The sequence below is a fragment of the Canis lupus genome, chromosome 5, assembly GCF_003254725.2.
Source record: "Canis lupus dingo isolate Sandy chromosome 5, ASM325472v2, whole genome shotgun sequence".
Classification (NCBI taxonomy): Eukaryota; Metazoa; Chordata; class Mammalia; order Carnivora; family Canidae; genus Canis; species Canis lupus.
The window spans coordinates 60,037,389-60,059,813 of record NC_064247.1 but is presented as its reverse complement, the minus strand read 5'-3'; the positions used below and the strand labels follow the sequence as shown (position 1 = coordinate 60,059,813).

General features: G+C 51.3%; 1 protein-coding gene across 13 annotated transcripts in view; it reads left to right on the top strand.

Annotated features, from left to right (window-relative positions):
• NPHP4 (nephrocystin 4) overlaps positions 1 to 22,425 on the top strand; it is a 130,589-nt gene that overhangs the window by 11,341 nt on the left and 96,823 nt on the right. For all 13 annotated transcript variants that reach the window (XR_007410882.1, XR_007410881.1, XM_049110531.1 and 10 more), the window contains 4 exons: positions 2,237 to 2,389; positions 10,646 to 10,818; positions 11,870 to 11,934; positions 14,786 to 14,941. Coding sequence is in view for 11 of the 13 variants with exons in the window: in XM_049110531.1 (XP_048966488.1) it covers positions 2,237 to 2,389; positions 10,646 to 10,818; positions 11,870 to 11,934; positions 14,786 to 14,941 (547 nt within the window). In the remaining 2 variants the exon portion in view is untranslated. The remainder of the gene's footprint in view (positions 1 to 2,236; positions 2,390 to 10,645; positions 10,819 to 11,869; positions 11,935 to 14,785; positions 14,942 to 22,425) is intronic.

Below are 22,425 nucleotides of genomic sequence, written 5' to 3'. Positions count from 1 at the left end.
AAGTATAAGAGGAAGATTAATTAATTAGAATTTTTGATAAACTCATTCAGAAAACAGAGGAGAGAATGCTTCCCAGCTGTTATTTTGAGGCTGCCATAACTGATAACCAGTTTGGGCAAGGATATCACAAGAAAGTACAGACATCCCTCATGAATATGAACACAAAAGTTCTTAAACTATGAGGACATCAGATCTAGTGATATACGTAAAGGATAGTACCTCACAATCAGATGGGATTTAACACAGGAACCCTACATTTTACAAGTTTTATTGTTGACTCTTGAACAATGTGAGGTTAGGGGCACTGACCCCGCAACGCAGTCAAAAATCCACACATAACTTGTGACTCCCCCAAAACTTAACAAATAATAGCCTACTATTATTCCAGAATCCTTCCTGGGAATGTAAACAGTTGACTAATATGTATTTTTTTATGCTGTATGTATCATATCCTATGTTCTTATAATAAAGTCAGCTATAGGAAAGAAAATCCTGTTAAGGTGTAAGGAAGAGAAAACACATCTACGGTTCTGTACCATCATCCTCAAAACATCATCAAAACAGAATGAAACCACATAGAAGTGGACCTGTGCAATTCAAACCTGTGTTCTTCAAGGGTCAGCTGTACGTACAAAATCAGTGAAAAGATAGCATTTAAAGGAAAACCAAGTCAAAAAAAAAAAAAAAAAAAAAAAAGACCAAGTAGGAAACACATGAAAAAGTTTAGTCCTACAATGTTTGTACGAGTTTAGTCACTTTGAGAATTGACAACTTTAGATGATAGCAAACATCCCTGAAAGAAATTGGCCCCAGAAACCACAGTTTAACCAGGTGGCTCAGTGGTTGAGGATCTGCCTTCGACTCAGATTGTCATTCTGGGATCAAGTCCCGCATCAGACTCTTGTAGGGGAGCCTGCTTCTCCCTCTGCCTGTGTCTCTGCCTCTGTGTGTCTATGAATAAATAAAATCTTTTAAAAAATAAATACAATCTTAAAAAAATAATAATAAATAAATAAAATCTTAAAAAAAAAAAAAAAAAACCAGGGTCAGAGGATGGGCAGGTGTCTAGATGGCAGTGCTCAGGGAAGGCATGGGAGTGAGCTGGGGAGGTTCCTGAGAAAACATATGGGTAGAGAGGCAGCCCGTGTGTCGAGAGAGGTCTGAGAAAGGTCTGCAAAGTCCCAAGGGGCCCCCATACCTCTGTGATTGAAACGGGGCTCAGATGCCTCTTCCAGACCTGTCAGCTGTCTGACACCTCTGTACCCAACACTGCCTCATTCCCAGCAGCCCGGGGCAGAAAACATGCCATCATCCTTCGCTAGGGATGTAGGACTTGCAGCACTAGGCCCAGGTGAGGCCTGGGCACCTGGAGGCAGCTGGCCACCCCGTCCTTCCAGCTGTTGTTCCTCACCTCCCCACATCTGGCCCATCACTGGTGTCACCCAGTCACCTCCATGTGGTAGCTGGAGGGAGGTGTAATGGATAAAACAGTTGAGAGCTGTGTAAGCATGCAGTGCGGGGATTTGACACCCATGTGCTTTGTGAGGCACCCCTGCTGAGTTCCATGGCACATTGGCTTCTCCCTCTACCTCTCACAGCTGCTGTAGGGACACAGGCAGGTGTGGGATTTTGTTTGTTCAGGCCCAGTGAGAGCAACCTAGAGAAGACCGTTTATTGCCATTCCCAAGAGGTGGGGGTGTACCAGGCCACATAGGGCCACGCGGGGTGGCATGGGGTCGATCGGGAGGCAGAGCAGCTGGAGAGACTGTGGCTGAAAGCCTTCATTGTTGTTTCTGTGGGGAGGAATGTGCAAGGCAGGCTGAGCAGATGACCAGGCTTAGGATGGCTGGTGTGAGTAATCTCAGTGGTCTCCCCGAGTCTAAGAGCCAGATGGAGGGCCAGGTGGGAGTGTGAACTCTGGATTGGTTGGTTTGCTCATCCTAGATGTTCTGGAGGGCAAGTCATTTACTCTGTATAGGAATTAGCTGGCCCCAGGAGGGGCATATATGCCCGTGTCTGTGCCTCGGGGCTTCAGTGCTCTAAGTAGCCGGGAGGGCCAAGCACTTTCATGCATAACCTGAAGACCACTGGCCATGGGAGAGAAAAGTTCCCCCCAAGGATATTGACACCTAAAAGATGCTAAGTGATCCGATTCTACCAAGCTGGTCAGTCAGCACACATGGGATGGCTCAGGATGTCAAGAACCCTTCAGGACCTGTACCCTTCTGTCTCCTAGGGAGTGCTGGAGGTGCTTTCGGAGGTGGGCTGCCATCTGCGTGTGTCTCTCTTTGATGTCACCTACCGACACTTTTTCGGGAGGACATGGAAGACCGCGGTGAGGCCGGCTGAGCAGCTTTCCAGGCAGCCGTCTAGGATCATCTTTGATGAGGTGGGCCATGGTGGCAGGCAGGGCAGCTGTGTGGCCAAGAGCAGGTGTGTGGGGCTTATGACCTGGGGACACGACCAGTGCATCTCAGACCCGAGAAATGCCACTGAGCAGCAGATGGGTCATTGCAAAGCTTGTTTTAACACTGGGGCACTTCATTTCTAAACAAAATCTGTGTGGAGGCCAAACATCCTGAACAGATGAGAGCACATGGCTCTGGTCGAAGCGGTAGGACAGGGGGCTCCTGGAGGTCTTCTCGCCTTCAAGGACCCTTGGGGTTCTTGGAACAAAGTTAGGAAATTATTGATCTCATCTGATTCTCCTGTTTTCCCTCACTCTCCTTGTCTGCTTTCTTTCATTGTGGCTTTTTTCTTTGTTTTTAAAGATGAGCACTTGCAGCTTAGAAGGAGGGTGGCTTGCCCAGGTAGCAGGTGGCAGAGCCTGGACTCAAACCCATGCCTTCTGTTTCCATCCTGAGTGGCTGCATTGGCATTGCTTGGTGACATGGTCTTGCCCGCATGGTTGTGTCTGGCTGCAGCTAGATGGTTTGTCTTTGTTTGGCGGCACCCAATACGAGCCTCTACTCAGCCCTTGGACTGAGCGTCTAGTGGTGATGGTGGGTGGCATGGCCGTGGCACTCATGGTGTATAGCAGGGGTGATACACAAAGGCAGGTGACAGGGTCATTGCAAATTGTGGTAAGCCTCTGAAGGAGACCAGAACTGTCCCTGGGGGTGAACGGGGAGACCTGACGTGGGAGGGCAAAGAAGGAGGGTCCTCCCTGGCAGCGAGCATTGAAGCCAGACCTGCAGCAAGAGGGACTAGTCCTTTGGATGTCTGTGAGCACAGGCACTGTGAGTGGAGCAGGGCTTGCACGCTCACAGGCTGCAAACACCGGGGGCAGAGCCCAGCGCTGGGGCACACTTCCCAACACAGTTGGTCTGCTTGATTGATGTGGGTGATGGTCACAGGTATGGAAAGGGCTGAGGTCCCGTTGATGTGATCTTTCTCATGGGCAGAGTGGGCTCGAGGGGCAGGTAGTGCTGTGAGTAATGGAGGTGGCTGTGACCATAGCCATTCTTGGAGGTGTCACTGCCTGTAACCAGAGCCGAAGGTAGCCCTTTGCTGCTGGGGACTGACCCGGCCCAGACGTGAAACAAAGTAAGCTGAGCATGTGCTGCTCTCAGCATTTGGCTGCCACCCAGAGTCCAGATTATGGTTGGATTGTGGTTGGGGCTTGGATTGATTCTGATGGGAGCCCTCCCATCACAGGGTAGTGGAGGGTGCTCCTACCCCTTAGACGTCAGGAATGTTGTCCTGGGGACAGAAGTTGTGCTGCTGAAAGGCCTCTGGCCTGCCGTGCCGAGTGTGAGTCACCTGTGGGCCTGTCGGTGACTCCCTACAGGGTTTCATCAGCACAGGTGATGAGTGGCCTTCACGCCTCTGATCCAGCAGGTCAGGGTTCACCAGGAGCAGCATGGCCCCGGTGTGGCTGATCACCTGGCTTCAGCTCAGCCTCTGCTGCCTTTGAGGGTGGCCCTCAAGGGCATGGCTGTTCAAATTTCTCTTTGTTGTGGGTACAGTCTGGCCCTGGGAAGCCTGGTGTTGTGACAGTTACCAAGTGAATGATGAAGGCCATGGTGACATGGCTGTCCCCTACCAGGGAGTTAACTGTGGGCTGAGCGTTGGCTCACAGCACATTTATGTGATTCCATTCCCACCCCTCTCCTCCAGAGGCTGGTGTTCCATGTCCTTCCTTGAAGAGTAACCCAGCACATTAGGGGTCTGGGAGTGCCTGGGGCAGCGCACCTGCTCTGCAGCCTCCCCTGACCAGTGTCTGCTCCTGGGCTTTCCGTTTGGAAGAGTCTTGTGGGTAGAGGGAGGGAGGCGTGCACTGAAATCAGTACTGAGTGCTTTGCGGTTGTAGTTTTGGAATGAGTTCCTCTTCTACATCCTCCCCTCAGCCCACCCTTCCCTGGCCCATGGTGAGTGGTGGGACGTCCCTGTCATAGGGTCATGTCCTCTGCCCAGGGTGGCTTGGCTATGGTGACCCTCTAGAACTGCAGTAACGGTAGAAAACAGCCCTCAGAGCAGACCTGCTCCTCCTGGACTTGTCTAGGGTTAGCATTGCTACCCCCAGAGACCTCGGCTGCCGTGCCACTCGTGGGACCGCAACACTTCAGGTGTCTCCCAGTCCTGAGCCCTCACGGCCAAGTCCCAGGTCCAGGGTGCCAAGCGCCACCCTGCTTTGCCTCGGCTGCCCTCACATTTTGTCTTCTGCTGAGCTGGGCAGGGTGATAGGGGATTCTGGGTTAGTGAGGACTTCAGGGTTTAATGTTTCTGGAAAATTCTGCACCCTTCAGTCTTGGAGTTGCTGAAGTGGAGTGTGCATTAGGGCCGGGGGCTGGCCCTAGTGTCTTCGGCTGGGAGGTGAGGCCAGAGCCCGGACCTGCTCAGGGAGCCCTGCCGTCCAGCTGCTATGCCCAAGGCGAGCAGCAGAGGCCAGTGGCGGCCCAGGAATGAGCTCCGGTCGGCCGCGCCCTTCAGCTGCGTCCTCATGGAGCCCAGCACTACTCTCCTTTCCTTGGTGCTCAGCACACAGGGAAATAGGTTCCTCTTGAGTTGAGTTAAGGAAAGCAAAACCCCTGTGTGGTGCATGCACGCAAGCTTATGTGCACATCCGTACTTCCACGCACACGGGGCACTGATGCACAGGAGGGTCTGTGCGCTCTGCCCGCATACCCGTGGAAGTGAATACCAGGTGCCCCTTTTCAGGGGGATTCAGAAATTTGGTGAAGGTCTCTCTCTGATTTTATTGGTTGTGTTTTCTGGTCTTACTGGCCAGCAGTGGCGTGGGGAGATCTGACTGGAGGTGGGCAGGCTGCATCTTTGGAATCACCATGGCTGTCCAGTCAAATGTAGATTAATGAACCCAGCTCCTGTGCTCAGGGTTTTTACTGAGTCGTTAGGTGTCATATGTGGGCCTGATTTTATTACTTGGCAAACACTGTCCTGCAGAAAGACCTTGCCTTGAACTTGAGCTGATGTTTCCGTGAATGATGAATTCCTCCCCTCTCAGGCTCGGCCTCCCAGGTGCTGCCTGCTGGAGCCTCTCAGCTCCCAGCCCGCAGTTCTGGGCCGTCCTTCCAGACCATTCTCGTGCAGAGGAATTGCCTTTCACTTCTGCTGAGATGGTTAATAATTTGTTCAGCCTCTCAGAAAGTATCTTTTAAAAAATAATCTGGGAAGCCAAAGTACCGTGCAGTTTCTGAGATGGACATAATTCTCCTTTAAATTTTCCCCTTAACTAACCGCACACGGGCTTCCTGTGACAGTCTCATTTTTCTTCCTCCTCTTATGTTATGGGAGTGACTGGGCAGGAGTCCTAGGGGTCTCCACTGACCACCGCCACACAGACCAGGCTTGCACCTACCCAGAGCTTGCCTTGGCCCCGGGTGTTGTTAGAGGAGTAGGTAACCCAGGTGTTTGAGCTCAAGGTACAGCTAATTGGGTGGCTTCTGCTTCCCTTAAGTGACACCATGAGAAACAATTCTCAAATGTTCTTATTTGTTAGAGTAATGAGAACCATGTAATTCCCTCTTTAAAAGTGGATGCTGTTAAGGAATATCCATGTAATCCCAAGGAAAGTCCTGGAAGCTCTTCCAAGTGACTTGATTAATCCCTTACTTCTTGAACACGTGCTGGTTCTCCCTCAATAGCCAGCCTCTCATGTGTCCTCTATGCAGCTCCCAAGCATATGTGACCATGGCAGGAGCCCTAGGGCAGTGTCCTTCACCGTGGCCCCTTCCTCTCCAGCTCTATGGAAAGTACCCCCAGGACGCCGAGCCAGATATGGAGGAATGATCACTTTCCTGGATGTTTCTAGCACTGGGCCTTAGTCGTACGGAGATTTAACTACCATGGGGGATGATAGAAAGCTTTAAATTTGTCAGCTTGTGTTGTCTATTCATAATAATATATACTGTGGGTTATTTGCGTTTGCTTACTCTTCTGAGTAAGCCAAGGAAGTGTCCTTTAGGTTGGAGTGGGATTGGCTCTGGCCTTGGATATAGGGGTTGATGTAGGATGGAAGTGAGCTCTCACTTATTCCTGTGGGGTTTTAGGCCAGTGACCCAAACTCTTGACTGATTTCACTCATCTGGGCATGAGAGAGAACACTACGCATGTCATAAGGTTTACGTGGGTGCTAAATAATATGTTCTTCACCAACAGACACCCAGTAAGCAGTGGGCATCTGTTCAGCAGATGCATCATGCCAGGCTCTGTTCAGGAGCTGGCTGTAGCAGGTTGGAGAAGACAGTGTGTCCCCATGTCAGCCAGGGCTGAAGTTTACACTGTCACTCTGGACAGGCTCCTTAGCCTTGGCACGCTGACATGGGGGGCTGGACGAGTCTCCTAGTGGGGCTGGATCTATCGTGTTGTTTCCTGTGGGTAACAGTGGACTGAAGCTTCTGACTCTGGAACTAGAGACTTTGCATCTCTCAGCAGAGTTTCATGTAGCAGAGTTCCCCAGGCCTGGAGCATTCAGTCTTGAGGTGGGAAGTGTACAGGAACCACCCAAGCCCTCAGGTGGGAGGCTGAGCTAGCAGGTAGGAGCTGCAGGAAGTGTTATCTTTCTGCCTTCCTGAAGATATTCTATTAAAGGTTTATTTAAAAAAATTGTTTGGAAGGCACTGTTAGAATCTCTGCTCTGCTCTTCCCTGGCCGTGCCATCAGCTTTCTGCTCGGGAACTGAAGGGGGCAGGTCGAGTGGCAATGCCGTTGGGGACACATTGGCTGCAGTCTCTCCACAGAGGCACATCATCAGAGGCCCAATTTCAATTCTGTCATGTGGGTGAGAAATGGGGACCTGGCCCCGAGGCAAAATGGTGTCCATGTTTTTGAAGATCAAGGCATTAAGACAGGAGCATTTCCATGATTTATTAATCTGTTTATCCTGTCAGGGAGGAAACCTGTCAGATGTAGATGAGTGGGATGTGACTGGGGTGAACGAGGGTCCCCTCTTCTGTCTGGAAAGGCCTTCTCTTGCAGGTAATTTGATGGGCTTGACTCAAACTTTTAATCATGCAATTTCAGTTGATGCATAGTGTTTTCCTCTCAAAGCTTGCTGCATGTTGTTAATTAAATGTCCTTAGACTGAAGGGCTTATTTGCAGTTTTTGCTCAGCTGAATGCTGGCAGGATTTGTAGTGTAGCTTGTTCTTGGGCTGTAAGGTGGGAATATGCCTAGGTACCAGGTGAGCTGGACTGGCCCAACTTTACCCTCCTGGGGACGGTCCCCTCAAGGTGACCAGGGGATTAAAGCTTGTTAAAAACCAAAAATCATGGAGATCCCTGGGTGGCTAAGTGGTTTAGTGCCTGCCTTTGGTTCAGGGTGTGATCCTGGAGTCCCAGGATCAAGTCCCACGTCAGGCTCCTTGCATAGAGCCTGCTTCTCCCTCTGCCTGTGTCTCTGCCTCTCCCTCTCTCTGTGTCTCTCATGAATAAATAAAATCTTAAAAAAAAAGACAAAAACCAAAAATCAGGGGCATCTGCATGGCTCAGTGGGTTAAGCATTTGCTTTCGGATCAGGTTGTGATTTAAGGGTCATGGGATCAAGCTCCATGTCAGCCCTGAGTTGGGCTCCCTGCCCAGCGGGGAGCCTGCTTTTCCTTTTCCCTCCACACCCCCACCCCTCCTCCTGCTCCCTCGATCTTATCTCAAATAAATAAAATCTAAATGAACCCACAACACCAAAAATCAACTGAGTAAATTTGAAGATCTAATTGGCTTTATGCACGACTCATAATTTGGGCAGCATCCCATTTAGCCTCCAGAAAGGATCTATAGGAAGCTGTACAAAGTGAAAGGCTTTTATAGATACAATGGGGAAGGAAGAAGTTTCTAGCAAAGAGAAACTTTTTCAGGCAAGGTACCTTCCTGTGTGTGTGGGGGTGCAGAGGGTCTACCAGGAGATCACCTCACTGGTGCTGACCAGGGAATTCCAGATCCACCCACTCAGAGCTCCAAGCCCGGGAGAGTGGGAACTGCAGTTGGGTCTGTGTCCCTTGGTTTGCTGACTGGGGCTTAGCATAGGTGACTATAGGGCCTGTTGGGTTTTCCTAACAAGCTGTGGAGCTGCCCTGTGCTCTCACCCGTGGGAGGCTTTTACTTCCACGTGATTCTGGTCGGTCCTGAGCAGAATTTGCCATTTCTACCTGCCTAATCTAGCCTTTACATTTGAACTCTGAACTTGAGGGTGGGATCGTGTTTTCAGGCTCCTTAGAAATTCTTTAGCACGATGCTGTTCCCACACCAAAGGGTCCATAAATTATATTTGGAAGAGACCATGTGCCCTTCATGGCCAGTAGTGCCAGGGCAACACCCCTCACACCTCGGGTCGTGTTCAGGAAGTGGCACTTCCACCACTGACCCTCCCACTTGAAGATGGGGTCTTTGCAGATGGACAACAGCAGGGCTCTGCTCCTGTTGTTTTGGTCTCAGAGCAGTTGTTTTTGGGGTAAACGGAAAGGAGAGGGAGCAGCCATAAATTTGAACCTGGGACGTGTGGAAGCAGCTGGTCCCAGGGCCTCCAGGCAGAGCAATTTCAAGGTGACCTCTGGGTAGGAGATGACTGTGGCTTTGCATCACGGTTTAAGGCATTTGTTTCACTGCCAAAGGAAAAGTGGGTAGTGTTCCTAACACGGATGTGCACAGGTATAAATATAAGAGGTGAGACAGTGACAAACCCAACTCTGCAGTGGGGCTCTCCAAAACAGTTCTTGAGTCTTAGAAACAGAAACATAATTCTCTTTTGGTCCAACCACCTGTCAGCTGTAAGTGGTCATTATTTCATCATTTTGCAATAAAAGATAATAGAATAACGATTTATATCTCATGGCTGATGTTTTAATGTGTCTCTCTGTTATCCTGGGCTGACAGTCTGTGATTACAGTAAACGTTTTCCTGGTGACACCACGGTAATGACTCGTTAATGGGGGATTAGTCCACGTTTAAATCACATCGCAGCAGCCCTGCCTTACCGCTACCTGCTTGGAGGGGGGTGGTCTTTGTGTTGGGGGCGGGTGCCACACCCATGCTCCCCCAGTGCAGATGCGATTCTGGGGACCTTCCGTGTCCAGAGCCACAGCTCAGTGCCTCCATCTAGATTTGTTCTGCAAACCCCAGCAGCGCCTCTGTCCCCATCTTCTGTGCCTACGACGTTTATTAGTTTTAAATAAAAGCAGCCAGACCGGGCATGATGAAGTTGAAGGAAGCGACCGCTGAGCAGAGGCACTGTCTCTCCTGAGCAGGAGTGCACATCGCAGGGAGGCTGGACGCAGGTGGATCTGACCCCTTCCACCGCCCCAGCTGGGGGTCCATTTGCATCCGAGGGAACGTTACAGGTGGAAAACCTTTTAAGAGAGACTTGAATACTATCTACTTGGCTTAGATTCAAAAAGAAAAAAATCTTGTAAGAAAATGATGTTAGGCGCTTTTTGTCATAAAAAGATGTTAGTCGGGCTCTGAACTGGGTATAATTACAAAGCATCTCCTAAAATCTAGGGATCCTGCTTAGTTTAAACAAAACTAGTTTATTTATTTATTTATTTATTTATTTATTTTTTTTTTATTTATGATAGTCACAGAGAGAGAGAGAGAGGCAGAGACACAGGCAGAGGGAGAAGCAGGCTCCATGCACCGGGAGCCTGATGTGGGATTCGATCCCGGGTCTCCAGGATCACGCCCTGGGCCAAAGGCAGGCGCCAAACCGCTGCGCCACCCAGGGATCCCAACAAAACTAGTTTAGGTGGAACTTCATAATGGTTACCCACAAAACGGGTTAGATCCAATATTGGCGAGTTGTTTTGAAGTTTTACGTGGTGAGAACTCTGTGAAGTAGCTCAGCAGGTGTGTGTGTTTGCAGTGACTGGGTCCTTGTCGGGCAATGGGGTGGTGTGTGCGACAGGTGGTGTGTGGAGGGCCTGCCATCTGTCATTTCCTGTGGGTCAGAAGCTCCAGGAGCGAAGCAAATAGTCTGCTCTCTTGGGTGTTGGGTGCTCTGGAATGTTTCTTGACTCCGAGGGAGCAAGTTTACCATGCCTGTTCTCTCCTGCGGTGCCCTGGGAGGGACGCGGTGTTCCACACGGGCACACACATTCATAGGAGGGCAGAGCGAGGGCGCCTGTACCTTTTCTGTATGCTCTCTGCAGCTGGTGGATGGTCAGTCTGTCACCGAAGTTGTGGTTTCTGTTTTGCAGCCCTTGTACTTTCACACGTCCTTGAACCACCCTAACGTGGTGGCTGTGGTTGAGGTGGTCACCGAAGGCCGGAAGCAGGATGGCTCTCTCCAGGCTCTGTCATGTGGCTTTGGAATTCTTCGGATCTTTGGCAACAAACTGGAATCTCCTACCTCTGCCTCCCAGGACAAGCGGTACCTGCCTCGTCTTCTTCATCCTTGGAGTTTTCCAGCATCATTTTGTGGAGATTTCATGCTCCCTCATTGGCTGTAACAGAAAACTTTGCAATTGTCAGCTTGTGTTGTGGTTTCTTCCTAACCGTGTGTTGTCTGGGAGCTTTTCTGCTGTGTGGTAACTGTTTGCCATTTCTCAGTGAGCCAAGGAAGTGTTCTTCAGGCTGATGTAGGAACTGATGTAGGATGAAGTGAGCTCTCACTTATTCCTGTAGGGTTTTAGGCCAGTGACCCAAACTCTTGACTGATTTCACTCATCGGGGCATGAGAGAGAACGCTACACATGTCATAAGGTTGTGTGGGTGCTAAATAATATGTTCTTCACCAACAGGCACCCAGTAAGCAGTGGGCATCTGTTCAGCAGACACATTGTGCCGGGCTCTGTTTAGGAGCTGGCTATATAGCAGGACGGAGAAGACAGTGTGTCCCCATGTCAGCCAGTGCTGAAGTTTACACTGTCACTTTGGACAGGGTTCCTCAGCCTTGGCATGCTGACATGGGGGCCAGGACAAGTCTTTGCTGTGGGGGCCGTCCTCGTGCCCTGTGGGGTGTCTGAGAGCATCCCAGGCCTTACCTACCAGATGCCAAAGCCCTCTCCCCGCTGCACCCACCCCTAGCCATGACAATCAAAAATATCTCTGGACATTACCAGATATCCTCTTGGAGATGGTATCATCCCTGGTTGAGAACAGTGCTCTAGATACACAACCATGAAGATTCCTCAAATGCTGTCTTTCTTGGGACATTTCAGATATTAGAAATTTCCCTGGTGTACTTTTTCTAGGTGCCTGGGTCTTGCGTGTGTCGGGAGGAGTACTGTCTGTGTGTTGGAAGCATGTGGCCCGGGGGCATGGGGGGCTGCTGCTTTGCTCACCTGTCTCTCCTGCAGAGGATGTGATTGTATGGTGTTGACACAGCTCTAGTAGGTGTGGAGTGAGAAGCATCACTGATGTTTCTTGGCTAAATGCAGGATGCGGAGGGTTGACACGCGCTCTGTGGTCTTGCTTTGCAGGTTGAGGCTGTATCACGGCACTCCCCGAGCCCTCCTGCACCCACTGCTCCAGGACCCTTTCGAACGTAAGAGACAAGGCCTGGCCTGGCCTGAGGTGTTGCTGTGAAGTCCTCTCATCCTCCCTATGACTTTCCTGGTGTTATCTGCTTTGACTCCATCTTGTTCTCTTTCTCTGTGTAAACCATTATCAGCTTAGCTGATTTATTTAAGGGATTAGGACAAAAAGTGTCATGAGCTTGGATGGTTGACGTAACTGAAGGAACTGTAAGCACTAGCCTGAGGGGAAGGTGTTGCTTTGTGCAGACGGCCCTGGGAGAGGCAGCCCCAGAACCTCCTGGTGGGAGGGATGTGGGCCTCCTGGCCTCTGGGGCGGTGGCCTGTCCACCTGACAACCACTACAAGTAGTTGTTGTCTATCACTGGCCATGGCCATGCTAGTACCAGAAACCTTTCACTGTGAGGCCCATTGGTTATGTCCAGCACGGCAAAGCCTAAATGCACAGGAACGTCCTGCAGGGATGCCTGCCATCTTCCATGAGGCCCAGCAGCTGCAGGGGTGGGGGTGGGGGGTGTCTTAGGCAGAGCAGGGGGCTTCCTGCCATGCCTCTGTGACCTGAAGGGCATGTGACCTACTCTGGCTCCTGGCCACTTGAACGATGGGGAGGGGGCACCGGGTGGAAGCCATCTTGGAGGCCCCTGGTGGAGACCTGACCTGGCCCAGGGCCAGGATGTGGAGGGGGTCCAGTGGTTGGAGGTAGATCTGTTGGGGAGGGTGACTTTCTGTGTCTTTGAGTTGTTGCCTGGATTCTGTGATGGGAATTTTGAGCAAGCCCCATCCCTTCCACTGCCTGCTGAATTTGACGGAAATGTCACAATAGAAGAGCAATTAGTTTGAAGCTTAATGTTATTGATAAAGATTGGCTTTTACATTATTTCTCAATTGAGTCTGATCGTTACTTTGCCAGTATTTGTGTCCTACAGCATCCTTAGAATCAGGGCTTTTTTTTTTTCATTTAATTTTTAATTTTATGTTAAGTAGGCTCTATGCCCAATGTGGGGCTTGAACTCACAACCCTGAGATCAAGAGTCACGTGCTCCATTGACTGAGTTAGTGCAGTGCCCCAGGGTCAGGACCTTTGGAAGGACACACACCATCAGGACCTTGTCCCGGGCAGCATTGGAAGATTGTGTGGCTGTGGCAGTGCCTGAGGAGCTATGTGGCTGGTAGCTCACCTTCTCGTGGGCATTTCCAGAAATGTACACATTTCTTGCCTGAATGGTCAATATATTCACATGATTCAGAATTAACATAAAAGGATGCCTGGGTGGCTCAGCGGTTGAGCGTCTGCCTTTGGCTCAGGTTGTGATCCCTGGAGTCCTGGGATCAAGTCCCACATCAGACTCCCTGCAGGGAGCCTGCTTCTTCTTCTGCCTATGTCTCTGCCTCTCTCTGTGTCTCCCATGAGCAAATAAATAAAATCTTAAAAAAATAGCATAAAAAAGTGTAACAAGGTTCAGTGAGCTCCCCTGCCCCTGCAGTGTTCTGCTCTCCTTCCTCCATACCCCAGGCAGCCCCTCTGAGTCTCCTGGACCCTGGGGGGTCTTTGTACCAGGACAGGAGCAGAGCCGCATGTCCATCTCATTTTTCTCATTTTAGAGAAGGTTTGTTTGGTCTTGGTGTTGAGAGAGCCCCTCGTTCTCCCTATGACCTCATGGTATGTTGTTGAGTTGTTGAGTGTGTGTTCTGTGTTGACTGAGTGGCCCTGCCAGTGGATACCGGGCAGATCCAGGGCCCTGGGGCTGGGTACGTTGCTGGTGTGGACACCTCTCTTTTGTATATGTGCCCAATAACTGTGGGTCGAGCTCTTGGAAGCTGCAGAGCTCGGTCTGGGGGCTAGTTTGTAACATTTCTCCTATTTGCCTTCCATGGAGGCCCAACCAGTGTCTCTCCAGCCGGCCACACGAGAGGGTACCTCTCAGGGCACTTAAAAATTTAAAGTTAGCAGACCCTATGTGTGTAGTCATTAGGTAATAAAAATATAGTTTTCATTAATTGCTTTTCCTAATGAATGCAGTTGGTCATATTGAGAAATAACCTAAAAGCCAATCTTTATCAATAAAATTAAGCTTCAGACTTTAGCTCTTTTCTTATGAAATCATGTAGCTTGCCTCACGAGGTGGTGAGGCTCCTGTCAGTGGAAGAAATCAAGGCCAAGCAAGGTTTTGGCGGGGATGAGTAGAGGGCATGTCCTGGTCCCTCTCAGCTTCTGGGCCCTGTGATTCTGGACTCTGCCTCTTGCACCCCAGGGTCTGTTCTGTTGGTTTTGTTCCCTCCAGCTCCCTGAGCACTGTGTCTGGGCCTTTCTCAGCTGCTGCTTTCTCAGGGTGCTCTCCTTCTTCCCCTAGCTCGCTGTGCGTTATGTATACCTTTCTCAGGGTCCGATCCTATTGTCCTTTGTGCTGTGGGTATCTGTGTTTGTGTATCGGTTGCCCAGATGAGCACATGTCCTCGAGGCGGGGCTCTGTCTTGGTCTCCTGCCTCTCCCAGGGCCTAGTCCCGATGCTCTGTGGGACTCCAGGGTGCAGGTGCTGAGGGGAAAGGGTCCCTTGCAGTCCCCCGCTGAGCTGAGGACCAGGCAATGCCTGGACTTCACACCTTGGGCGGAGAGGCAAGCAGGAGAGATTTCACCATGTGGATTAAAAGCAAGTATCTCTGTTATTGCAGTTTTGGTAGAGAGTTACTAAGGATTTAGTAAGGATTAGTTTGCTTTTTAGGCTGAACTAACAGAGCGATTCCCCCATCTCCATGGAAAAATATGTTTCCTGTTTGTGGTGTTTCTTAGATGCTCAGTTTATTGGCTGGTTTGACTGAAAGGGCCTTTAGTGCCAACTCTCATATAGGTGTTTTCTCCTACAGAAAATAAACACATGACCCTCATTGAGAGCTGCAGCCTGCAATACACTCTGAAGCCACACCCGCTCCTGGAGCCCGTGTTCCATCTTCTTCCCCAGAACCTTCTGGTGTCTGGTCTGCAGCACATCCCTGGCCTCGTTCCAGCTCATGGAGAAAAGGGTAAGGGTTGCTCTGTCTCCCTCTATTTGGTGAGTCTGTATTAGTTTGGTGGTCAGACCTTGCAGGGATCAGGCTCTGTGCTATGAGGTGGGCTGGGTGTGGCTAGGTACCCTTAGCAAATGGGAGGAGAGAGAGGAGAGGAGGAAGGGAGGAGGAGAGGAGGGAGGAGAGGGGAAGGGAGGGAGGGGAGGGAGGAGGGCAGGGCACAGGTCCCTTCAGAGCGGTGTCTCTCATCCCTCAAGTTGCTTCTGTGTCCTTACTTGGGAAATGCTGTCATAAGATCCATCGTTCGCATTTTCATGACCAAGGTCGGGAAAACGGGAAAACCACTGTTGTTAGTTCCCACCCTTGCTGGGCTGCCATATCAGAGGCTTGATTATCGTTCTCTTTAAATTGTGGCAAAATAGACATAACATAAATCTACTGTTCTAACCGTTTGTAAGTATGCAGTTCAGGGGCATTAAGGATGTTCATCTTGTTGTACACCCACCACCACCACCATCCACTCCAGAACTTTCTCATGTCCCCTGACTGAAACTCTGTCAATCCCTCAATAATGACTCCCCGTGTCCCCTCCCCAGCCCTGGCCACCCCACTGCCCTGCTTCCTGCCTCTGTGAATTTGACTCCTCCAGGCTCCTCCTCTGAGGGAAATAGTCCATATTTGCCCTTCTGTGGCTGGGTTATTCCACTTGGCATCGTGTCCTCAAGGTCCATCCTTGTTGGGTCATGTGTCGGAATTTCCTTCAATATTCCATTGCAGGGATGGACCACATTTTGTTTCTCTGTTTACCTTTCAATGGACAGGATGCTTTTTGGCTGTCGTGCATAATGCTGCTGTGAATGCGGGTGAGCCATGGCTTGAGTATTTTTGAAAACCGAACTCCACGTGAAAGCCTCCGGGCTCTGTCTTGGTGTGTTTAGAACTAGGTTCTCCAGTGGTGGATTAGCCAGGAGGTCTCTGCAGAGATATGCTCTGCTCCTGGGTTCTGCTGACGGGCCTCGATCTGAACTTCATGCTCCTTCCAGGCACTTCTGGAGGCTCTCCGTCTGGCTGTCTGAGGTATCCAGGAGAAGGTGCCACACTCATCCTTCCCCACCTGGTGCTGCTGGAACCTCTTGTGTGGGGTGGGCTGGCTCCCTGTTCCGTTCTGGGGAGAGCAGGATTGGGCATGAGCGTGAGCTGGAAGGGCCGAGTTTTGACTTAGAATAGGAATACTCAAGACCCCCCAAAAAAGAAGTAGCTCAGCTCTCCAGTATGGGAATGTTTTCAGTAACAACGTCCCTGCACATGGCTCAGTGTTCTAGTCAATACTGGGGCCCAGACATTGTTATCTGAGTTGGTAAATTTCTGGGATGGGCCCATGGTGGTCAGCCCATTACAAGGTCACTATTTTTCCAGTGTTGCTAAGAAGAGATGATGACACACCAGAAATGATAGCTATGAACAGGAGCAAGTCTGAGGAGGGTCCCACCTCTGGATTTGCCATGGCTTACCAAGCAACCACCCTCCCCCAGCCCCCCCAACCCCCTGCCCCCTGCCACCAGCCCCATATAGGAAGCCTTTTCACCCTCCAGAATTTGCTTATGTCCTCTCGAAAGAGAAGACGGGGTCAAGCAGGGAGATAGAATGTTGCGTGGTCACTGCCATCGAGATTGAAAACATGACAATCCGCGTGTGACTCTGAGGCCTCGGCCCTCTCGATCAGAGAGGGCCCATTGTGCCACTGTGCTATGTCCTGATGTCAAGAACCTAGGTGCACACCTGCCTAAAACTCAGCTTACATGAGTCCTTCTGACCTGGGCTTCTGGGTGAGCAGAGTGTTGGTGGGGGCTCAGGTGTGTCCCTCACTCTATGACTTGCCAGTGGGTGTCAGTAGAGCTGCAGATAAGAAATGTGTGGGAAATATCAGAAAGGGAGACAGAATGTAAAGACTGCTAACTCTGGGAAACGAACTGGGGGTGGTGGAAGGGGAGGAGGGCGGGGGGTGGGAGTGAATGGGTGACGGGCACTGGGTGTTATTCTGTATGTTAGTAAATTGAACACCAATAAAAAAAAAAAAAAGAAAAAAAAAAGAAAACAACAAAAAAAAAAAAAAAAAAAAAAAAAAAACCTGGACCTGCCGAAGCTCATCTGGAGCCTGGTCCTATGTCATTCCTGTGGTGACAATGGGCAGCTCTGGTGGCCCCGAGTTTATTCTCAGTGTCTTGTGTCAGCCTGGGGCATCAGAGGGGCCAGCTGCAGAGTGGGGCATACTCCAGCTCCTCATTCTGAAGGGTCATGTCTTCAGAAGCCATCTGAGCCCCCTCCTGTAGAGCGGCCAGTTGGTCACTGGGACACTTACTGGGTGCAGGCAGCGTCTGGGAAATTGCTGGGATCCCTGGGTGGCGCAGCGGTTTGGCGCCTGCCTTTGGCCCAGGGCGTGATCCTGGAGACCCGGGATCGAATCCCACGTCGGGCTCCCGGTGCATGGAGCCTGCTTCTCCCTCTGCCTGTGTCTCTGCCTCTCTCTCTCTCTGTGACTATCATAAATAAATAAAAATTAAAAAAAAAAAAAAAAGAAATTGCTGTTGTTTTAATCTGTTGTTTTTATTTATTTATTTATTTATTTATTTATTTATTTATTTATTTATTTATTTTTAAAAGATTTTATTTATTCATGAGAGATACAGAGAGAGGCAGAGACACAGGCAGAGAGAGAGGCAGAGAGAGAGAAGCAGGCTCCATGCAGGGAGCCTGACGTGGGACTTGATCCCGGGTCTCCTGGATCATGCCCTGGGCTGAAGGCAGGTGCCAAACTGCTGAGCCACCTAGGTGTCCCTAATATTTTGCATAAAAGCTAATGACCAGGGACCCTAGAAGTGGAGCCGGAAAGTGCCCGGGTGGGCAGGAGCATACTCCCTCTTCTTGGGGAGAAAGGACCGGAACACAGCTTCTCACCAAGTCCTCCGGTGACCACCTGAGAAAAGGAACTGGTTTTGCTCCACCTTCCCTGGATGTGCAGGACGCCAGGCTGATCTGTGCTCTCAGCCATGCAGGCACTGTCCCTGCTTTCTGACGCCGTTCTTGTCTGTGTTATAAATCCTGCCCAGGGTCTTCTGGGCTTTTGTGACTCACTCTTGGAAAAGTGTTTCTTTGCTGAATAATATTTTATAGCCCTGAGAGGGCCAAGGCAGTGACTGCTACAGCTTCAGTGGTGGAATTCACGTGCAATTTGGAGAGGGTCTGATTTTATTTTGGTGCCATATGGGGATGTGGATATTTGTTCATTTGTAAAATATCACACAATACAGGAAGATTGAGTTGTTAACTGAAATTTATATTGAGGTCAGTCTAGATTCACATGTGGTTTTAATAACGCAGAGAGACTCCATGTGTCCTTTGCCTGGTTTCCCCCAAATTGTAGCACAAAGTCACGACCAGGATACCGATGTTGACACAGTCTCCAACCTTCCTCCTGTCTTCCACTTTGACTCACTCAGTTCTGTGAAGACTGATTTTGGAAGAGTGATTTTCAGCCTGGGAATGGCTGGAAATGAAGGTCTTAGCTGTGTTGTGCTGGTGGCTCTTTGTCACTCTCCGGAAGGGAGGCAGGCCTTTCCCCTCGGGTGGCTCTCAGAGGGAGGCCCTCAGCATCTGGCCAGATTAGCAGGTCCTGCCAATGCATCTTGGAAATCCACGCACCCTCCCTCTCGTGGTCTCCTCGGCCTGGTTCTGACCGTTTCACTTGCTTTGGTTTGACAGACCTGGACAGCTGTGTCAGCACCAGGGTCGTTGCACACATGCCGTGGCTCCTGAAAGCTGCTTCTTTCAAGGAGAGCTCCCGTGGCCTGGCTCAGAGTGAGTCTCCACACGGAGGCTCCTTGGTTGCGGATCTGCATGCTGCCTCTGTCATTGGGGGGATGGTCTCAGGAGATCAGGACCAGAAAGATGTCTGTCGTTTGGGGGAAGGCTCAGATTGCTCATCCTGCCCTGGAGTGGGTGCGAGCTTTGCATAAAGTAGCTGAGTGCACTGGAGGCTTCGTTGTAAATATAAGTTGGAAGCCTGTTTTCTAACAGTGGCCCTGAAGGCTAGGTGAATGCCAGGACTGCCTGGAGTCCTGAGCGAGACTTCCTGACTGGGTGCTCAGGGAGTGCAGGGCTCCTGGGCCCACTTCTCACAGTGCTGTAGGGCTGGAGGAAGCAGAGGGCCTCACACTCCCCTGAGCTGGCTGACACCACGCAGGCGTCTGAAGCAGACAAAGCGGCCTTTGCTGTGGGCTCTCCTTTCCAGGTCTGCCTCCTCATCTGTTACACCAGAGCTCGGTAGAGCTGAGAAGTGGGGTGTCAGAACCTCATGCCCGCCAGTCTGCCATGAGGTGGCCCACTCTGGTGGTATCCCACATGGTCCTCCCAAGTCCCTGCTCAGGAATCTCCTGAGGTGCTCCTTAAAAATGCTGCTTCCCCCACCCTACCCACCCTCCATCCAAGTATCTCAGTGGCTGTGGGCCTTCTCCTAGGCTTCTCTGGGCCGCTCGGTCCTTGCGGGGATTCACCTTCTGGATTGTGCCACGTTACTGTGGGTTGTGGGTAGGTGGGGGTAGGCAGGGGTGGTGGTGGGGTGACAAGAGGAGAGCTGACTCCTGCCCTGTGTGAGCTCCAGTTTTAATACGACAGAGGTCATCTTTGCTGAAAGTCCTCCTTCCAGGCTTGCTCCCCGGGGAACCTCCCTGGAGAAAGCAGTGCTCCGACTTCGGTGTATCCTTTTATCCTCTCCCTGGTTCACCGATGCTTGGGTTTGTCCATGATTCATCCGCGGAAGGCTCATTGGCTGGATCCGTGTGCACAGACACTGAGCCAGGGTGAGGGCACAGCATGGGGCTCTTAGTGCTCCTGTCTTGGACAGATGGAAGCAAGGGCAACGTCACGTCTCGCCACAGCCATCAAAGGCAACAGGTGTTTTAGCAATGTGGATGGCTCAGACTCTTTCCGCTCCTGCCTGGGTCACCCTCTAACTGGTCTCATTCTGTTGTTCCTCTTGCAACACTGTTTGGTGGGGTGCATTCTGGGGAATCCACTGCCCTTCCAGGAAAGCTGTGTCCTGGGGAGGCTGTGGGACCCTGTTAGGACCTCGTGGAGAGCTTGTTGGGCACCTGGAGGGCATTTCTGAACGCTTCTCTTAAGGATGTCACTACAGGGAGTTCTTGCCTGTCTGCGCCTGTAATCCCTGGTTTCTCGGCAGTGCATGTGTGGGGATCCCTGAGGGCAGGGAGTCTAGATTCCTGAAGGAACATTGCTGTTTTTGGGGATTGCATTCCTGCCCAGAGCCTTGGCAACAACCATATGAAAAATAGCCCCAGTCACAGAGTGTGCGGGCCATGAGTCCCCGTCCCCCGCCTCACCCCAGTTCCCCAACCCCGGTTGCTGAGGTTGGGTGGTAGAGTGAACGGGGTGACCCTTCAGAGTGAATGAGGTGACATTTCAGGGTGACACTTCAGATGGTGAAGCTGTTGTGAGGGGGATGCAGGAGGGAGCAGGGAAGAGGTTCTGAGTACGGAGTGGGCCTCCAGGCTCCTAACCTCTCCCAGCCTCTGCTGCTGCCCTTTCCTGCATAAAATGGGGACTTTCTTGGGACCTGCCCCTGGAGATGCATGTGAGGAGCAAAGAAGTAAGCCGATGGAGCTCAGCACTGAGAACTTAGGAAGCACCGGCCCCAGGACCTTTGTTCTTTATTCATGGGATACTGTCCTCACCCTGGCCGCTCCTCTGCAGTGGAGCATCCTGGGAGGCCTGCTCTGTCCTCTGAGTGAGAGCCATTCTCCAGTGCCTGTGATTTTCACAGGACATGGCCTGGAGAAAGCCGGCCAGATGCAACCTGGCCCTGCCCTGCCTCCTGGGCCCCTCAGGATCTGGAAGGTTCTGCCCTGTGCATATGTGGCTCCTTAGTCTGATCTCCTGGTGGAGGAACCATCTTTCCTCTCCCTGTCTGACTTCTGTGTGTGGGGCTCCCTTCCTCACATCTCTGTGAGACTAGAGTCAAGGCTCCTTTTTGCTAATGGCTGTGGGCCTGGGGGCCACCTGTCAATGGGGAGCTGGGCAGAGCCTGCTTCCTGCCAGGACTGAGCCTCTTCCAGAAGCCCTGGACTCCGCCACCTTCTGGATGCCCAGATTTGCTCATCCTACTGTACTGTTGTCTAGAGGGGCAGGCAACAGCACAGTAGTGGAGATTGGCGAGGGGCGGGTGGCTTCCCTGCTGGACAGGCAGTGGCCCCAGCATACCGGCAAGTCTGTCTCTGCTGCTGCCCCATCTCTGGAAGGGCTGGCATTGGCTGGCGCCCCTGGGATCCCACCTGAGTCCCCTGCTCCCAGAGCAGCCCGTCTTTGTTTCTCTTGGGTTCTGTATCTGTGAATCTATTCACTCCCTGAAGTTCTCACAGTACTTTCCTGGTCATTTGGGGATGTGTATTAGCAGCTTCAACATTTGGGTCTCCCTCACTCACATTCTGTGGGTGTGGTATCCTCAGGCAAGTCACTTAGAATGTCTGAGCCCTGTTTCTCTTGTAAAGTAGAGACTAGAACGTACAGGGATGAGCCATGCCGAGGCTTTAAGATTAGTCTGATGAGCTATGTGTGTACATGTGTGTGCCTTTCCTCGGGAGCTATGACCCTGTGTCCATGGCTGTGAATGGTATTAGCTCTGTCCCCACAGCACTGTCCTGAGTGGGGGGCTGTCACCTGGCTTCCACAGCTGAGGACACAGGTTTAGAAACTGGGGTTGGCCCCTAGGCCCTGGCCCCAGGGTGCCTGACCACCCGTTGTCTTCCCTTGTTTCAGGACACACGCCTTCTACCTGCGGGTAGGATGTACTCAGCACCCCCAGCAGGCAGTGGTGTTGGCTCGGGCCTGGCCTCTTCCTGCTGATGGGCCCTGGTTTGATGATGGTCCCTTGCTCCTTCTCTGTGCCCAGAGGGCCACAGCTGCCCTGTCTCGTCATCCCCAAAATCCTCCATGAGCACCCCCATGCTGCTGTGTGCCCTGTGACCTGTTGCTAGGGAGGCCCATGATGGAGGACCTGGCTTGCTGCCCTTGGCACTGGTGGTGGAAGTGTGCTGCTTTAGCTCCTTCCTCTCTTTCCTTGTCGGTCCTCTTTCTCCTTTTTTTTTTTTTTTTTTTTTAAGATTTTATTTATTTGTTCAAGACAGACACACACACACAGAGAGGCAGAGACATAGGCAGTGGGAGAAGCAGGCTGCATGCAGGGAGCCCGATGTGGGACTCGATCCTGGGACTCCAGGATCACGCCCTGAGCCGAAGGCAGATGCTCAACCCCTGGGCCACCCAGGCGTCCCTTCTCTTTCTCTGGTGGAGGATCTCAATTCAGGACATGCCTCAGACACTTGTTGGCCATTTCATGAAAGTTTGGACTCTATGTTTTGCTCTTTAAAGAAAAATTGTGGTAACATAGATGTAGTGTCACACTTGCCACTTGAACCATGTAAACCATG